The 16,801-nt window shown below is 53.0% G+C and overlaps 1 protein-coding gene across 23 annotated transcripts in view; it reads left to right on the top strand.

The window, feature by feature from the left end:
• NRXN2 (neurexin 2) overlaps positions 1-16,801 on the top strand; it is a 340,672-nt gene that overhangs the window by 59,684 nt on the left and 264,187 nt on the right. For 20 of the 23 annotated variants that reach the window (XM_050958842.1, XM_050958854.1, XM_050958849.1 and 17 more), the window contains exon 4: positions 2,539-2,568. The exons of the other annotated variants lie outside the window; for them this stretch is intronic. In XM_050958842.1, coding sequence (XP_050814799.1) covers positions 2,539-2,568 — 30 coding nt within the window. The remainder of the gene's footprint in view (positions 1-2,538; positions 2,569-16,801) is intronic. 23 annotated transcript variants of the gene reach the window in all.

Below are 16,801 nucleotides of genomic sequence, written 5' to 3'. Positions count from 1 at the left end.
GATCCCAGCACGGTTTCTCAGGGAATCTTTATTTCCTGTTTGATCTATTGTAATGGAAGATCGCATAGGAGCTGGACCCAGTGGTCGATCCCAAGGGGTCTATCCCCCCAATACAGTGTATCGTTAGGCAGTGCAGAGGCTAGGCGTGTTGGATCCTAGCAGCTGATCCCAGGAGATCTGTAGATTGCCACACATTGATCTATCCAGAGGCAGCACAGGGTCTGGGCTAGGTGGATCCCAGCAGCTGGACCCCAGGATTCTATCCCCACGCTCTGTCAGAAGGCAGTGCAGATCCTGGGCTGGGTGGGTCTCAGCAGCTGATCCCCACACCCCAGTCTTCTACACCACCTCAGACTGACATATGCAGCGTGTGAAGCTGAGTTGCAGTGATTAGGTCGGGAACTGAGATGTGAGCCGGGGAATCTGCCCAAATGCCATGAGCCATCCCATTTCCTTTCCAACACCCCACCCCCATAAGTAGCCAAAATCAGATGGGAAACCAGAGTGGCCATAGCAATGGGCATCTGAACCCTTGTTAAGAGTTAGGGTGGGGCCCCCAATCCTGTCATGCAAGAGGGAGGGGAGTGGGGCATAGTGGGGTAGAGGAGGCAAGGCTTGGAGCCAGGACTCCTGGGTTTAATTCCTGACTCTTGGAGCCGAGTGAGGTCTGGTGGGTGGGGGTGGGATTCACAGGGCTGCCTAGAGGATTCAGGGGGCCTGGGGTCTTTGGCGGTGGGGGGCCTCCGCTGTCGAAGACCTGGCACTTCGGTGGCGGGTCCCAGGGTGGAAGGACCCCCTGCCGCCGAATTGCCACCAAAGACCTGCACTGGGACCTGCCGCTGAAGTGCCGGAAGGATCCCTCGACGCAGGTCTTGGGGCACTTCGGCGGCGAGTCCCGGAGCGGAAGGATCCCCCGCCGCTGAATTGCCAATGACCACCTGGAGCGGAAGCAGCTCTGGGGACCAGGGCCCCGTAAGAGTTTTCCGGGCCCCCGAAGTGAGTGAAGGACCCTGTTCCAGGGGCCCCAAAAAACTCTCGTGGGGGCCCCTGCGGGGCCCAGGGCCTGGGACAAATTGCCCCTCTTGTCCCCCCACCCCAGGTGGCCCTGGGGATTCAGGATTCCTGGGATTCACAGGGTCCCTGTCTACTCTAGCAAACCCTGCTTCCCCAAGCAGGGATGGGTGATGGCCCGTGTTGGAGGAAGCTCATGTGGAATTGTACCTGGCCTTCCCCCTTGTTTGGAGTCTCCTGCCCTGCAGGGTAAGCGATGTCTCTGAGGTATTGTAACTGCCCCCCATGGTGCCATGCACGAGGGTCACATCTCTTCAGTCGGTGTTTCCTTTCTCTGTGCGCTGGGGAGTGCCAGGCTGGGGTGGCAAAGATGCCCAGGAGCAGCAGGTGTCGGAGGTGGAAGGGTGCTTGGCAGCGAAGCTGTTGGTGTTGAGTGACTCTGCATTGGTGCCGGAACAGCCCCCGTGTTCCTGCGGGGTGACTCTGATTTGCCCTGGGGTGAGCATGAGGGGAACCAGTCTCAGTGAGTGCATGGGGTTACTCTGGGTCTAGGCTGGGTGGGAAAGAGGGGAACCTGCCCTGGTGGCTGCAGTGGAATTACTCCTGATTTTCACTCTGTGTGTGTATAGCTCCTCTGGCTTTGGTGGTTTTCCTGTGTCAGACTGGGGGAGGGGAAGAGCAATCAGCGCTACTGCCTTCCCTGGAGTGACTCCTGGTTTACACCAAGGTGACCAAAAGGATAATTCGCTCCACTGACTTCCATGGAGTGATTCCTGATTGACACCTGTACATAGTTCTTTTCATTGTGATGCAGTTAGCCCTGCTTCTCACTGGGCTGTGGGAGGGGAAAATCCTCCCCACTGATTGCCTGGGAGTTCATTCCTCTTGATTTACACTGGGGGCAGCTCCTCTCACCTGACTGGTCTCACTCCTGAATTACAAGAGGGTGCGAGAGGCCAGTCAGTCCCCAACTGGCCCTGGTGACCTCCAACCGCTAACCCCCTTGCCTCCCAAAGTAGCAGTACGCTCCAGCTCTTCCTGCGGGACCCTCCGACACCAAAGGCAACATCATCCCTACATGCCTTCTCAGGCCTTGGTTTGTGTCTCTTTCTCCATTGTTATTTTTTCTTAATTTTATTGTTTAACCGGAAAAAAAAAGAAGCATTTCCCCGTCTCTGCCACAGAGGGGCCCCGAATGCTTTTTTTTTTTTTAAAGAGACTAATAAAGACCCCTCCCAGACTCTCTTCTGTTGTCCTCTTTCAATTTCAGTTCAGTCTGTCCGGGCTTTTGAGTTCTCTCTCTGTTTTCTTTCCCTTTCTTTTTTTGTTCACACCGTTTTGGCATCCGAACCCCTTTTCTCTCTCTCCTCCCCACCCCTTTTCTCTCCCCCTGGGGCCTGGATGTCTGTCACAAGTTAAAAACAGCTTTTAAATTGTGGCAAAAAGATTAAACCCTCCTTTTTTCTGTGCGTTTATATGACTAGTCTTTTTTCTTTCTTTCTTTTTATCTTTTCCTCTCCCCTCAAGGTCCTGCTCATCTGACGTTAAACAGCCAAGGTATGACACTTTACCTTTGTTATTTTCACCCCAATGAACAGAAGTTTTAATTTCCACTCCTCCCTTCTGATCTTTCCACCATCCCTCCTTCATTTCTCTCTTCCAGTTATTTTTCTTCCCTCTCTCCCTCCCTCTCATCCGCTTGATTCATCTCTTGACTCGCGGTGGTTTCTGCCATGGTCCCAGGTGTTTTGCTCGGACAGCTGTGTTGTACAGCCAGGGTAGAGAGTCAAGCATGTGCCAAAGCCAAAAGGATAAAACTTGTTTTCCTGCAATGTGAAGCAGGGGAAAACAGCATGTGGCTCAGGGCGATGCTCTGATTGTTAGCAGCCGTGTCTATGGTGATGGCTGTGGGGGGATTTTGAAGGCAGGGGGTGGACCCCAGAGCCAGAAGAAAATCAGCATAGCTGTGTTGAAACCAGCTGACGTGTGCCAATTTGCACCAGCCTGCGATCTGGTCCTCTGCTTTTTAACTGGTGTTTGCTTAGCATTGCTTGTGCGCAGTTAGTGATGATGCACAAGGGCACCTGTGTGTGGCACATAAGAGGAAATCGACCTTTGCACTGATACACAAGGGTGCCCGTGAGTGTCCCGACGGTACAGACCCCTGCACTGAGACGTGAGGGCATGTATGTGTTGACTGGCACTATGGATCCTAGCAGTGAGACATGAGGGCATGTGTGCATGTCCCGGCAATACTGACCCTTATAGGGGGATCCATGTCCTGTGTGTGTCCCTGTTGGTACAGACCCTCATGCTGAGACACACCGGGGATTGTATGTTTGAACTGGCGGTATGGCCCATGGCAGCGAAACATGAGGGCATGCCTGTGTGTCCTGACTGTATGGAGCTTGAAATGACACATGAGGGTGTGTACATGTTGTGGTGATACAGACCCTCACACTGACACCCAAGGTCATGTGTGTGTCCCAGCTCGCAGCAGAATAGATCCTTTCACCGAGACATGAGGGTGTGTGCATCTTGCCATGTTACGGACTCTCACATTCAGAAGGGGGTGTGCATGTGTGTGTCCTGGTGGTATGGACCCTTGAGATGTGCATCTTGGCAGAACGGAACCTCACCCTGACACCCATAGGTGTGAATGTCCCTGTGTTACAGACCCTTGCACTGAGAAATGAGAGCATGGATATATACCAGTCTGTTCTATGGATCCTCACACTGAGACACAGGATTGTGTGTGTATGTTCTGGTTGTATGGACCCTTGAAATAAGGCATGAGTGTGTGTGTGTGTGCGTGTGATGGGTTGGATCACAGAAACCCTCTTGGAAGTTGCCACCTGATGTGGCAAGACTACTTCTATCCCTGTTTTTCCTGACAGCTCAGGACTCCAGCACTCTGTCTTGCTGAGCCAGACACTCCTGTCTGCTCCAACACAGACCCAGAGTCTGAATTACTTGCCCCAAAGCTGCAGGTTTACCTGAAAGCAGCTAACAGAAGTGTGCTTGTCTTTAACACTCAGATGCCCAACTCCCAATGGGGTCTAAACCCAAATGGATCCGTTTTACCCTGTATAAAGCTTATACAGAGTAAACTCATAAATTGTTCGCCCTCTATAACACTGATCGAGAGATATGCACAGTTGTTTGCTCCCTCAGGTATTAATACATATCGGAGTTAACTCATAAGTAAAAAGTGATTTTATTAAATACAGAAAGCAGAATTTAAGCAGTTCTAAGTAGTAACAGACAGAACAAAGTAAGTCACCAAGCAAAATAAAATGCGCAAATCTATGTCTAATCAAACTGAATACAGATAAGATCCTCACCAGTTCCGGAATGCTCCCTTTTACAGAATAGTCTCCTTTTAGCCTAGGTCCAGCAATCACTTACACCCCTTGCAGTCACTGCCCTTTGTTTCAGATTCTTCCAAGTATCCTGAGGGGTGGAGAGGCTCTCTTTAGCCAACTGAAGACAACATAGAGGGGTTTCCCAGGGGTTTAAATAAACTTTCTCTTGTAGGTGGAGACCCCCTTCCTACTCCTATGCAAAGTCCAGCTCCAAGATGGAGTTTAGGATTCACCTGCGCAAGTCACATGTCCATGCATGACTCTCAGTTTTTATAGGTAGCATCCATTGTTTACATGCTACCTTGAACGTCCTCAAGTAGACTTCTTATGTGGATTGGAGCATTCCAAGATCCATTGTCCTCTAAATTTTTCTTGATTAGGTACTTAATTTGGTCAGTTCCTTTCTCCAGGAACTGACCAAATGCTCTACTAAGGTTATTTAGAAATCAAGCCAGTACACAGCCAACATTCATAACATCGAATACACAAATGATACATGCATGCAAATAGGATTAATACATTCAGTAGATCATAACCGTTATGGAGATATGTTACATAGCATATGTAGCATAAAACACATTCTAAGCATATTTCTGGAGAGCCTTCTGAGAGGTACCGTCACAGTGTGTACTGGGGTACGAACCTTTGCACTGAGACATGAGGATGTGCATGTGCATCCTGGTGCTGCAGAACCTCGCACTGAGATGCAAGGGTGTGCACATGTGTCTCAGGGTAAGAATGCTCCCACTGAAACAGGAGGGTTTGCATGTGTGTATCGGGGGTTTGCATCATCCAGTGAGACAGGAGCGGGTGTGTGTGTGTCTTGGGGGTAGGAACTGTGACACTGAGACAAGAGGGTGTGTGTGTGTCTCAGGTGTATGAACACTCCCACTGAGACAGGAAGGTGTGCGTGTGTGTCTCGGGTATAATCTCTCCCACTGAGACAGGGTGCGTGTCTTGGGGGTATGAACGCTCCCACTGAGACAGGAGGCTCTGTATGTGTGTGTGTGTGAGGTGTGTGAACACTCACACTGAGACAGGAGGATGTGCATTTGTGTCGCGGGGGTATGAATTCTGATACCGAGAAAGGATGGGGGTGTGTCTTGGGAGTATGAACCCTCCCACTGAGACAGGAGGGTGTGCCTTGGGGGTATAAGCCTTCTCACCAAGAGAGGATGGTGTGTGTGTGTGTGTGTCTCGGGAGTATGAATCCTGACACTGAGATGGGTGTGTGTGTATGTGTATTGGGTGTATGAAAGCTCACACTGAGATAGGAGGGTGTGTGTTTGTGTCGCGGGGGTATGAATCGTGATACTGAGACAGGAGAGTGAGTGTGTGTATCTCAGGGATATGAACCCTCTCAGTAAGACAGGAGGGTGTGTGTGTGTGTGTGTCCAGTGTATGAATACTCACACTGAGACATGAGGTTGTGCACATGTGTCTGAGGGGTATGAACCCTCCCATTGAGACAGGAGGGTGTGTGTGTATGTGTGTCTCGGGTGTATGAATGCTCACACTGAGACAGAAGGGTGTGTGTGTATGTATGTCTTGGATTTATGAATGCTCACACTGAGACAGGAGGGTGTGCATGTGTGTCTGAGGAGTACACCCTCCCACTGACACAGGAGGGTGTGTTTGTGTCTTGGGGATATGAAACCTCTCACTGAGACACTGGAATGTGTGTTTGTGTGTGTGTGTGTCTTGCGGGTATGAACGCTCTCACACTGCGATAGGAGGGTGTGCGTGTGTGTCTCGGGGGATATGAATGTATGAAGGTGTGGGTCTGTCTGTCTCAGGGGTGTGTGTCTCAGGAGTTATGAACCCTTTAACTCTGACAGGAGGATGTTTGTGTGTGTGTGCATCTCAGGGGTATGAACGCTCACACTGAGACAGGAGAGTGTGCGTGTGGGTCTTGGGAGTACACCCTCCCACTGACACAGGAGGGTGTATTTGTGTCTCGGGGGTATGAAGCCTCTCACTGAGACATGAGAATGTGTGTTTGTGTGTGTGTGTCTCGGGGGTTTGAACGCTCACACTGACACGTGGGTCTGTGTGTGTGTCTTGGGGGTATGAACGCTCTCACTGCAACAGCAGGGTCTCGGGGATATGAATGCTTACTTAGAAATAGGATGTGCGCGTCTGTCTCGGGAGTATGCACACTCCCTCTGACGCAGGAGGAGGTGCTTGTGTGTCTCAATGATATGAACCCCTTCAATGAGACAAGAGTGTGTGTGTGTGTGTGTGTGTGCGCGCGCGCTGGGGTTATGAACCTTGATACTGAGACAGGACAGTGTGCGTGTGTCTCCAGGGTATGAACTCTCACACTGAGACAGGAGAGTGTGTGTTTGTGTCACGGGTGTATGAATCCTGATACTGAGACAGGCGTGTGTGTGTGTGTGTGTGGGGGTATGAACTCTGACACTGGGATAGGGTGTGCGTGTATCTCGGGTGTATGAACGCTCCCACTGAGACAGGAGGGTGTATCTCAGGGGTATAAGCCTTCTCACTGAGAGAGGATTGCGTTTGTGTGTATGTGTGTCTTAAGGGTATGAACCATGACACTGAGACAGGAGGTTGTGTGTGTGTGTGTGTGTCTTGGGTGTGAAAGCTCACACTGAGACAGGAGAGTCTGTGTGTGTGTCTTGGGGGATGAACGCTCACACTGCAACGAGAGGGTCTTGGGAATATGAACGCTTACGTTGAGATAGGAGGGTGTGCGTGTCTGACTTGGGGGTATGTACCCTCTTACTGACACAGGAAAGGGTGCTTATGTGTCTCGGTGATATGAACCCTCTCACTGAGACAGGAGGGTGTGTGTGTGTGTGTGTGTGTCTGGGGTTTAAACTCTCCCACTGAGACAGGAGGGGTTGCGTGTGTGTCTCAGGGGTATGAACGCTCACACTGAGACAGGAGGGTGTGCATTTGTGTCGTGGAGTATGAATCTTGATACTGAGAAAAGAGTGTGTGTGTGTGTGTCTTGGGAGTATGAACCCTCCCACTGAGACGAGGTGTGTGTGTGTGTGTGTCTCGGGGGTTTAAACTCTCCCACTGAGACAGGAGGGTGTGTATGTGTGTGTGTCTGGTGTATGAATACTCACACCGAGACATGAGGTTGTGCACATGTGTCTCGGGGGTATGAATCCTCCCGTTGAGACAGGAGAGTGTGCCTAGGGGGTATTAACCCTCTTACTGAGACAGGAGGGTGTGTGTTTGTGTCTCGGGGGCTATGAACCCTCTCACTGGGACAGGAGGGTGTGTGTGTATGCATGTCTCGGGTGTATGAATACTCACCCTGAGACAGGAGAGTGTTCATATGTGTCTCGGGAGTACACCCTTCCACTGACACAGGAGGGTGAGTTTGTGTCTTGGGGTTATGAAGCCTCTCATTGAGACATGAGAATGTGTGTTTGTGTGTGTCTCGGAGGTATTAATGGTCACATTGTGGCAGGTGTGTATGTGTCTCGGGGGATGTGAATGTATGAAGTTGTGTGTGTGTCTGTCTGTCTGTCTGTCTCAGGGTCTATGAACCCTCTAACTGAGACAGGAGGATTTTTGTGTGTGTGTGTGCATCTCAAAGGTATGAACGCTCACACTCAGGAGGGTGTGCTTTTGTGTCGCAGAGGTATGAATGGTCGCACTGAGACAAGAGGGTGTGTGTGTATGTTTGTCTCAGGAGTATGAACCCTCCAACTGAGACAGGAGTGTGTGCCTAGGGGGTTTGAACCTTCTCACTGAGACAGGAGGTTGTGTGTGTCTCTGGGCTGTGAACCCTGACACTGAGACAGAAGGGTATATGTGTTTATCTCGGTGATATGAACCCTCTCAATGAGACAGGAGGGTGTTTATTTGTGTGTTTGTGTCCCGGGGGTATGAACCCTGACACTGAGACAGGAGAGGGTCTGTGTGTGTCTCTCGTGCGTATGAACCCAGACACTGAAACAGGAGGGTGTGTGTGTGTGTCTCGGCAGTGTGAACCCTCCAACTGAGACAGGAGGGTGTGCCTAGGGAGTCTGAACCTTCTCACTGAGACAGGAGGTTGTGTGTGTCTTGGGGGTATGAACCGTGACACTGAGACACCAGGGTGATTGTGTGTCTGTGTGTCTCGGGTGTATGAATGCTCCAACTGAGACAGGAGGATGTGTGTTTGTGTTGTGGGGGTATGAACCCTGATTCTGAGACGGGAGGGTTTTTTGTGTGTGTCTTGGGGGTATGCAACCTCCCACTAAGACAGGAGGCTGTGTGTGTGTGTCTTAGGGGTATGAATGCTCACACTGAGATAGGAGGATGTGCATGTGTGTCTGAGTGGTATGAACCCTCCCATTGAGAAAGGAAGGTGTGTGTGTGTGTGTCTTGGGCTATGAACCCTAATACTGAGACAGGACGGTGTGCATGTGTGTGTCTTGGGGGTGTGAACGCTCCCACTGAGATAGGAGGATGTGTGTGTGTGTTTGTGTTTGTGTGTGTGTGTCGGGGGTATAAACACTCTCACTGAGACAGGAGGGTATGTGTGTGCCTTGGGCATGTGAACTTTCCCACTAAGACAGGATGGTGAGAGTGTGTGTGTGTGTGTCTGTGTCTGTGTCTGTGACTGTGTGTCTGTGTGTGTATCAGGGGTATGAACCCTCACTGAGACAGGAGGATGTGTGTGTGTGTCTCTCTCTCTCTAGGGTATGAACACTCCCACTGCGACAGGAAGGGCGTGTGTGTGTGTGTCTCAGGGGTATGAATGGTCACACTGAGATAGGGTGTTTGTGTGTCTCGGGGATATGAACCCTCCCATAGAGACAGGAAGGTTTGCCTATGGGGTCTGAACCTTCTCACTGAGACAGGAGTGAGTGTAAGAGTGTGTGTGTGTGTGTGTGTGTGTCTTGGGGGTGTGAACTCTCCCACTGAGACAGGACAGTGTGAGTGTGTGTGTATGTCTCATGGGTATGAGCACTCCAACTGAGACAGGACGGTGTCCATACGTGTGTCTTGGGATTCTTCTTCGAGTGCTTGCTGATATCCATTCCAGTTAGGTGTGCGTGTGCCGTGTGCACGTTCGTCGGAAGATTTTTACCCTAGCAACACTCGGTGGGTCGGCGGGGCGCTGCTATGGTGCCGGATATATACCTCTGCCGACCCAACCGCCCCTCAGTTCCTTCTTACTGCCTGTGTCGGTCGTTGGAACAGTGGAGTGTGGTTGTACTGACCTCCACCTCCCTAGCTACTCGTAGTCCTCTAGTTATTTTTGTGTGTGTATATAGTTCAAAGTTATATAGTTTTAGTTAATTTTTATTGTTCATAGTTAGTGTATAGTTAAGAGGGGTTCGGGGATTAGCCCATGCCCGGTTCATCGGGTTTCAAACCGTGCTCGGCCTGTCATAAGCCGATGCCGACAGGAGATCCACACGACTCCTCCCTTAAGTGCTTCGGAGAATCTCACCTGACAGATAAGTGTCGCATTTGCAAGGCTTTTAATCCAAGAACAAAAAAGGAGCCAGACTTTCGGCTAAAGCAGCTCCTCATGGAGGCGGCTCTTACCGCTCCGCCTTCAGCACCGAGCGCTGGTCAGTTGGCCGGCAGAAACGCCTCCTCGGCATGGACTGCGCCAATACTGCCAAGGCCTCTCGGCACTGGCCATCGCCAGCTCCGAAGTTGACTTGGCACCGCTCCGTCTCCCCGAGGTCGAGAAAGCCTAAGACTCCTGCTGCTTCCGTGCCACCTGCACCGCAGCTAGAGAGCTTGTCTAAGTCGAATCGCCCGGCACTGACACCTGCCGCGGCACCGACGACGTCAGCACCATCGATTCCGGTCCCACAAGGGCCGTCGAGTCTGGTGCCTGTCAGCTCCCCGGCACGAGCCGTGGTTGAGCTTACTATTCCATCCACGTCAGAGACATTCTCAACGCCGAGGGATCTGATTGCCATGACAGAATCGACGCTGCCTCAACCCCCGGCACCGCCGGTATGGGTAATACAGTCTATCGGCAAGTCTACCTTGATAAGACCATCCTCCGTCAGCACAGCAGAGCGGCACCGTTCACAATCACAGTCCCGCAGACGTTTCAGGTCCCGTCGGTGCTTCCGCTCCCGACGCCACTCGCAGTCCTGGTACCATTCTCCTCCTCGGTACTGGTTGCACTCGCGGCACCGGTTGGTATCCCGTTTGCCGGCCCACTAGTCTCGGCACCGTTCCAGCTCCCGGCATCGCTCCAGGCACCGTGACTCCCATAGCCGCTCCCGACGTCGAGCCTCGAGATCTCGGTTGACCTCCCGGCACCGCTCCGGTCGCAGGTCCCGATCTCGTTCCCGGTACCGCTATGCCTCCCGGTACTGGTTCCCGGTGCCGAGTAGAGCAAGGTCTGCTAGAGACAGAGACTCTGCCCAGGGCTTTTCAGCACCTCCATGGCCATTCAGACATGCATCAATGTCGTCCCACACAGACAGCTCTTATGCTCAGGACCGCGATTCTGATGTGCTCACCAGAGTCTTCCAAGAGACCCAGGCCCAGGACCAAGGAGCCCATCAGTGGTTTTTCTGGACACCTTGGGCATACCACCAGGCCCAAGACGTACCGATAGTTCCGTCCCGCTCTGTCTCATCAGAGCACCGACTGCCAGAGGCGACGGTTAGCCATCCCGCTCCGACTGCTACGGAGAAAGCCCCAGTTCATCCACCAGACTCCCAGGTTCCACTGGAGCAGGAGGTCGCCCAAGAGCAAGAGGCCACACAGGACCCGCTCGTCACTGGCATCTCCTCTTCCTCTTCTCCAGAGGAGGCGGTGGCAAGAACATCCTCCTCGGGCCCTCCTCCAATCGACCTGAGAGCCCATCAGGACCTCCTAAGGAGGGTAGCACTCAATATGAGCCTTCAGGTGGAGGAGGTTCTGGAGGTAGAGGACCCGGTAGTGAACATTCTATTGGCGGATGCCCCCACTAGAGTGGCCCTACCGTGTATTCGGACCATCCAGGCCAATGCCGATACTATATGGCAGTCCCCAGCCTCTATCCCTCCTGCGACCAGGGGAGTCGAGCGTAAATATATGGTGCCCTCTGAAGGGTACGAGTACTTGTATGTCCATCCTCCTCCCTGCTCACTAGTCATCCAGTCCGTTAATGAGAGGGAACGCCATGGCCAGCAGGCGCCAGCCCCGAAATTGAAGGAGGCTAGGCGAATGGACCTACTCGGCCGCAGAGTGTACTTGGCAGGGGCCCTTACAGCTCCGGGTGGCACATCAACAAGCCTTGCTTAGCCGCTATAATTATAACACCTAGGTGGCGGTGGGTAAGTCTACGGAGCTTCTCCCTCAAGACTCCCGCCAAGAGTTCGCTGCCCTCTTGGAGGAAGGGAAAAAGGTGGCCAGAACTTCCCTCCAGGCCTCGTTGGATGCAGCAGACTCAGCAGCCAGGACTCTGGCCTCGGGTGTTGCCATGAGGCGCATCTCATGGCTTCAGGTTTCAAGCCTCCCACCGGAGCTGCAGTATACCATTCAGGACTTGCCATTTGATGGTGAAGGCCTCTTCTCGGAAAAGACTGACCCCAGGCTGCAAAGCCTGAAGGACAACAGGGTCATAATGAGCTCTCTCTGCATGCATACGCCGGTGACCTAACGCAGGCCTTTCCGTCCCCCTCACCGCCCATACACTGTGCCTAGACAAAGACAGGACTTTGGCAGGCAGCGTGGCTGAGGTGGTCGCAGACGACCATCAGGACCCCAAGGGGGCCAAAATCAAGGTCCCTTGAAACCATCACTGGGACCAAAGACGAACTTTTGAAGGTGCACCCAAGGGCGGCCTACCAGTTACAGGCCAGGATCCCTCTCCTCCCTTCTCCAACCGTCTCTCCTACTTCCTCCCAGCGTGGTCCCAGTTAACTTCAGATCGCTGGGTCCTACACATGGTGGAGTATGGGTACCACCTCCAATTTATTTCAACCCTGCCCTCCCACCCTCCAACCCTATCCCTCTTCAGGGACCCCTCTCACGAGCAATTCCTCTTACAAGAGGTGCGGACGCTCCTCGCCATAGGAGCTATAGAGGAGGTACCGATGGACGAAAGGGGCAAGGGGTTTTACTTCCATTATTTCCTAATCCCCAGGTCGAAGGGAGGTCTCAGACCTATCCTAGACCTGCGAGGACTCAACCAGTTTATGATAAAGTTGAAATTCTCCATGATATCCCCGGGGATCATTATCCCGTCCTTGGATCCTGGAGACTGGTATGCTGCCCTCGATATGAAGGACACGTACTTTCACATCGCCACCTTTCCTCCGCACAGGAGATACCTCCGCTTTGTAGCCAACCGTCAGCACTTCCAGTTTACAGTCCTGCCGTTTGGCCTTTCTGCAGCCCCAAGGGTATTTACAAAGTGTATGGCTGTAGTCACCGCCTACCTCCACCAATGTCGGATACACATTTTTCCGTATCTGGACGATCGGCTCATCCGAGGGGCCTCCGAGACACAAGTCACTCAGCATGTGAGCATCGTCAAGGACCTATTCACACATCTAGGCCTGATGATCAATATAGAATAATCCACTCTGGTTCCCACGCAGAGGTTAGACTTCATAGGAGCTATCCTGGACTCCAATCTAGCCAGGGCCTGCTTACCACAGCCGTGGTTTCAGGCGATGGCAACAATCATCCAAGGTCTACAGAATTTCCCGACGACCTCGGCTCGCACTTGTCTCAGTCTCCTGGGTCACATGGCTGCCTGCACGTTTGTTACCAAACATGCCAGACTCCGCCTCTGTCCTCTCCAAGTTTGGCTCAACTCGGTATACCGCCCGGGCAGGGACCCAATAGACATGATAGTCACCATTCCCCCGAGCACCATAGGCTCCCTAGGATGGTGTCTAACTCCCTCCCTGGTGTGTGCAGGGCTGCCATTCCATCCGCCCCAACCCTCAATGTCCCTGACGACGGACGCATCATCTCTCGGCTGGGGTGCCCACCTCGGTCACCTTCATACTCAAGGCATTTGGTCATCTCAGGAGCTGGCATTACACATAAATGTCCGAGAACTGAGAGCAGTCCGCCTGGCATGCCAGGCGTTCCAGCAACAGTTGCGAGGCTTTTGTGTCTCAGTGTTTACAGACAACACAACAGCCATGTACTACATAAACAAACAGGGAGGGACACGATCCTCCCCCCTTTGTCAGGAGGCCATCCAACTCTGGGACTTTTGCATAGCCCACGCGATAGATCTGGTAGCGTCCTGTCTCCCAGGCGTTCGGAACACTCTGGCGGATCGACTCAGCAGGTCTTTCCTGTCTCACGAGTGGTCGATCCGCCCAGACGTTATTCATTTTGTTTTCCAGAAGTGGAGATTTCCCCACACAGACCTGTTCGCTTCCTGTGAGAACAGAAAATGCCAGATGTTCTGCTCCTTCCAACGTTTCTCCCCGGGATCGATCTCGGATGCTTTCCTGATGCCGTGGCAGAGCCAGCTCCTTTATGCCTTCCCACCATTCCCGCTGGTTCACAAGGTCCTGCTGAAGCTCCACAGGGACAGAGTGCGCATCATCATGATTGCTCCAGCGTGCCCCAGGCAGCACTGGTACACCACGTTGCTCGACCTATCGATAGCCAACCCAATTATCCTGCCACTCCACCCAGACCTCATAATTCAGGACCACGGCAGACTTGGCCACCTGGACCTGCAGGCTGTTCACCTCACGGCATGACTGCTGCGTGGCTAAACCAGTCAGAGTTACGTTGTTCTGCATCAGTACGACAAGTTCTCCTGGGTAGCAGGAAACCTTCCACCCGATCAATGTGTCTGGCCAAGTGGAAGCGTTTCTCCTGCTGGTGCGAAATGCTTAATCTTACTCCCACTGAGGTCTCGATCCCCTCTATTTTGGACTACTTCTGGTCTCTCAAACAGCAGGGCCTAGCAGTATCATCACTGAGGGTGCACTTGGCAGCCATCTCTACCTTCCAGCCAGGCGAAGGTGGCCGTTCCAGGTTATCACACCCTATGGTTTTGAGGTTCCTCAAGGGCTTGGAGCGCTTATACCCTCAAGTACGCCGCCCAGCCCCAACCTGGGACCTCAACCTGGTTTTAACCAGACTTATGTCTCCCCCATTTGAGCTGTTAGCAACCTGCTCGCTACTATACCTGTCTTGGAAGACCGCTTTCCTCATAGCCATTACGTCGGCCAGACGAGTCTCTGAGCTTAGGGCTCTTACTGTGGATCCGCCGTACACTGTGGGCTTGTCTACATCAGAAAGTTGCAGCGCTGGTGAGGGAGTTACAGCGCTGCAACTTAGGAGGTGTACACATCTGCAGGGCACCACCAGCGCTGCAACTCCCTGTTTGCAGCGCTGGCCGTACTCCCGTTTTGTCTCGGGTGTAGAGGATCCAGCGCTGGTGATCCAGCGCTGGTAATCAAGTATAGACACTTACCAGCGCTTTTCTTGACCTCCGTGGAATAAGCAGGTATCCCAGCATACCTGAGGAAGCCTCTGGTAATCAAGCTGGTCTCCTTTCCCGGTTTGCTCTCGCGTTCCCCGAACCCCGAGCAAGCAGGTCTCCTTCCCTGCGGTTTGCAGGGTGGTTCGGGGAACGCGAGAGCAAACCGGGAAAGGAGACCAGCTTCGCCGCGGTTTGCTCTCGCGTTCCGCGAACCACCCTGCAAACCGCAGGGAAGGAGACCTGCTTGCTCGGGGGTTCGGGGAACGTGAGAGCAAACCGGGGAAGGAGACCAGCTTCGCCGCGGTTTGCTCTCGCGTTCCCCGAACAAGCAGGTCTCCTTCCCTGCGGTTTGCACGGTGGTTCGCGGAACGCGAGAGCAAACCGCGGCGAAGCTGGTCTCCTTCCCCGGTTTGCTCTCGCGTTCCCCGAACCCCGAGCAAGCAGGTCTCCTTCCCTGAGGTTTGCTGGGTGGTTCCGGGAACGCGAGAGCAAACCGCGGCGAAGCTGGTCTCCTTTCCCGGTTTGCTCTCTCGTTCCCCGAACCCGAGCAAGCAGGTCTCCTTCCCTGAGGTTTGCTGGGTAGTTCCGGGAACGCGAGAGCAAACCGCGGCGAAGCTGGTCTCCTTTCCCGGTTTGCTCTCTCGTTCCCCGAACCCGAGCAAGCAGGTCTCCTTCCCTGCGGTTTGCAGGGTGGTTCGGGGAACGCGAGAGCAAACCGCGGCGAAGCTGGTCTCCTTTCCCGGTTTGCTCTCGCGTTCCCCGAAACCCCTTGAAGCCGCCCAACAGCGCTGCAGTGTGGCCACATCTAACACCACTTGCAGCGCTGGTTGCTGTAAGTGTGGCCACTCTGCAGCGCTGGCCCTATACAGCTGTACTAATACAGCTGTAACAACCAGCGCTGCAAAATTTTAGATGTAGACATGGCCTGTGTTCCACAAGGACAAGGTGCAGTTGCGACCACACCCGGCATTCCTCCCTAAGGTGGTTTCGGCCTTTCATGTTAACCAGGACATCTTTCTCCCAGTCTTGTTCCCAAAGCCACACGCAATGTGACGGGAGCAACAATTGCACTCCCTGGACGTCTGTAGAGCACTCACATTTTATATTGAGCGGACAAAACCCTTTTGTAAAACGCCCCAACTCTTTGTCGTGGTAGCAGACCGAATGAAAGGCCTACCTGTTTCCTCTCAGAGGATCTCATCTTGGGTGCCGGCGTGCATCCACACTTGTTATGATTTGGCTCATATTTCCAGAAGCCACATCACCGCGCATTCTACCAGAGCTCAGGCTTCATCTGCCGCCTTCCTGGCTCGTGTACCTATCCAGGAGATATGTCGCGCAGCCACCTGGTCCTCTGTCCACGCCTTTGCTTCGCATTATGCTCTGATTCAACAGTCCAGAGATGATGCAGCCTTTGGCTCAGCAGTTTTGCATTCTGCAACATCTCACTCTGACCCCACCGCCTAGGCAAGGCTTGGGAATCACCTAATTGGAATCGATATGAGCAATCACTCGAAGAAGAAAAGATGGTTACTCACCTTTGTAACTGTTGTTCTTCGAGGTGTGTTGCTCATCTCCATTCCAAACCCACCCTCCTTCCCCACTGTCGGAGTAGCCAGCAAGAAGGAACTGAGGGGTGATTGGGTTGGCAGGGGTATATATCCGGCGCCATAGCGGCGCCACTCCAGGGGGCGCCCAGCTGACCCACCGAGTGTTGCTAGGGTAAAAGTCTTCCGACGAACATGCACGCGGCGCGCACTCACCTAACGGGAATGGATATGAGCAACACATCTCAAAGAACAACAGTTACAAAGGTGAGTAACCGTCTTTTACACAGAGGAGAGTGTCCATGTGTGTCTCAGTAGTATGAACCCTCTCACTGAGACTGGAGGGTGTGTGTGTGTGTGTGTGTGTGTGTGTGTGTGTATTGGGGGTATGAACCCTCCCACTGAGACAGTAGGGTGTGCGTGTGTGTGTGTGTTTCGGAGGTATTAACTCTCCCACTGAGACAGGAGGGTGTGTGTGTGTC

Source organism: Gopherus flavomarginatus, chromosome 6 (genome assembly GCF_025201925.1).
Source record: "Gopherus flavomarginatus isolate rGopFla2 chromosome 6, rGopFla2.mat.asm, whole genome shotgun sequence".
NCBI classification, from domain to species: domain Eukaryota; kingdom Metazoa; phylum Chordata; order Testudines; family Testudinidae; genus Gopherus; species Gopherus flavomarginatus.
Note: the sequence above shows the minus strand (reverse complement) of the source record. Positions and strands in the feature narration are given on the sequence as shown.